General features: G+C 40.6%; 1 protein-coding gene across 1 annotated transcript in view; it reads left to right on the forward strand.

Annotated features, from left to right (window-relative positions):
- CRACR2A (calcium release activated channel regulator 2A) overlaps positions 1–1941 on the forward strand; it is an 84894-nt gene that overhangs the window by 26721 nt on the left and 56232 nt on the right. The window contains exon 16 of the mRNA XM_015811661.1: positions 904–980. Within this exon, the coding sequence (XP_015667147.1) occupies positions 904–980 (77 nt within the window). The remainder of the gene's footprint in view (positions 1–903; positions 981–1941) is intronic.

Consider the following 1941-nt stretch of genomic DNA (forward strand, 5'->3'; position numbering starts at 1 on the left):
GAAGGGACCTCGGAGGTCTTCTAGTCCAGCCCCCTGCTCAAGAATCATAGAATAACAGGCCTGGAAGGGACCTTGGAGATCTTCTAGCCCAGCCCCCTGTTCAAGGATCATAGAATCATAGAATAACAGGCCTGGAAGGGACCTTGGAGGTCTTCTAGTCCAGCCCCCTGCTCAAGAATCATAGAATCATAGAATTACAAATATGGAAGGGACCTTGGAGGTCTTCTAGTCCAGCCCCCTGCTCAAGAATCATAGAATCATAGAATTACAAACCTGGAAGGGACCTCGGAGGTCATCTAGTCCAGCCCCCTGCTCAAGAATCATAGAATTGTAGAATAACAGACCTGGAAGGGACCTCAGAGGTCTTCTAGTCCAGCCCCCTGCTCAAGCAGGAGACCCTTACACAATCATAGAATAACAGAGCTGGAAGGGTCCTTGGAGGTCATCTAGTCCAACTCCCTGCTCAAGCAGGAGACCCTCTACCATTCCAGACAAATGGCTGTCCCACCTCTTCTTAAAAACCTCCAGTGATGGAGCACCCCCGAGCTGTTCCATTGATTAATTGTTCTCACTGTCAGTTACTTATAGCGAAATCCCTTTTTATTCTCCAAACAGAATTCTACTTCAGGGGTTCTCGAGCAACACATAAGGAAAAAAAGGATGGGAAGTGGAACTTGAAAAAGGGGGTTCTGTACCCCCCCTCTCTAATTGTCTTTGTTAATCTAGTTCTACCCTGTGGAGATGGCAATACACAAATTTCCTTGCTATATTTTCCCATGTTTAAATTTCAGGGTCCACATACGGTGTCTTTTCCTCCATTTCCTATGTCTTTGCCGGAAAACTACTATTAGGAATCTTTTAATTTTAGACTATCTTTCTCTCCCCCCCCCCGCTCTGTTCTAGGATTACCATTCAATTTTTTACGAATGCAGCGCCTTGACGGGGGAGAACACCAGAGCATCTGTACTGCACCTGGCCAGGTATGGAAAATGGGATTTGAAAAGACAGAAAAGGACAGAGGGACAATCTCGTTGTGAATGGGACCTTGGGGGGGAAGAGGCACAGAACAAACAAATTGTGTTCACATTTGTTCTCTTCCTGGCCTCTTCGGCTGCCTGCTGTCTTCTCCTGACCCTGTTCCAACCAGTAGTGAAAAATATAACTTATATCAGTTCTTCCCATGGCAATTTACACAAGCAGATTAGGTAAACACTGTCTTCGGTTAGATGCATTCTAGCTTTAAGTCAGAAGCTGAAGCCAAAATTCTGGATTACTGGTTACAGTGGGGGCGGGGGAAGTATTTGATCTGCTGATTTTGTACGTTTGCCCACTGACAAAAATAATGATCAGTCTATAATTTTAATGGTAGGTTTATTTTAACAGTGAGAGACAGAATAACAACAAAAAAATCCAGAATCAATCAATCTATTTATTTATCTGTCTGTCTGTCTATCTCTACCTACCTACCTACCTAATCATCTATCTTTTCAATTTGCCTATCTATCTATCTATCTATCTATCTATCTATCTATCTATCTATCTATCTATCTATCTATCTATCTATCTATCTATCTATCATCTATCTATCTATCTCTACCTACCTACCTACCTACCTACCTAGTATCTATCTTCTATTTGCCTATTATCTATCTATCTATCTATCTATCTATCTATCTATCTATCTATCTATCTATCTATCTATCTATCTATCTGTCTGTCTGTCTGTCTATCTTTATCTAGTATCTATATCTATTTTTTCTATTTGCATCTATCTATCTATCTATCTATCTATCTATCTATCTATCTATCTATCTATCTATCTATCTCTACCTACCTACCTACCTACCTACCTACCTAGTATCTATCTTCTATTTGCCTATTATCTATCTATCTATCTATCTATCTATCTATCTATCTATCTATCTATCTATCTATCTATCT

This window comes from Protobothrops mucrosquamatus, unplaced genomic scaffold, assembly GCF_001527695.2.
Source record: "Protobothrops mucrosquamatus isolate PMUCROS unplaced genomic scaffold, P.Mucros_1.0 scaffold_51, whole genome shotgun sequence".
In the NCBI taxonomy this organism is placed as follows: Eukaryota; Metazoa; Chordata; class Lepidosauria; order Squamata; family Viperidae; genus Protobothrops; species Protobothrops mucrosquamatus.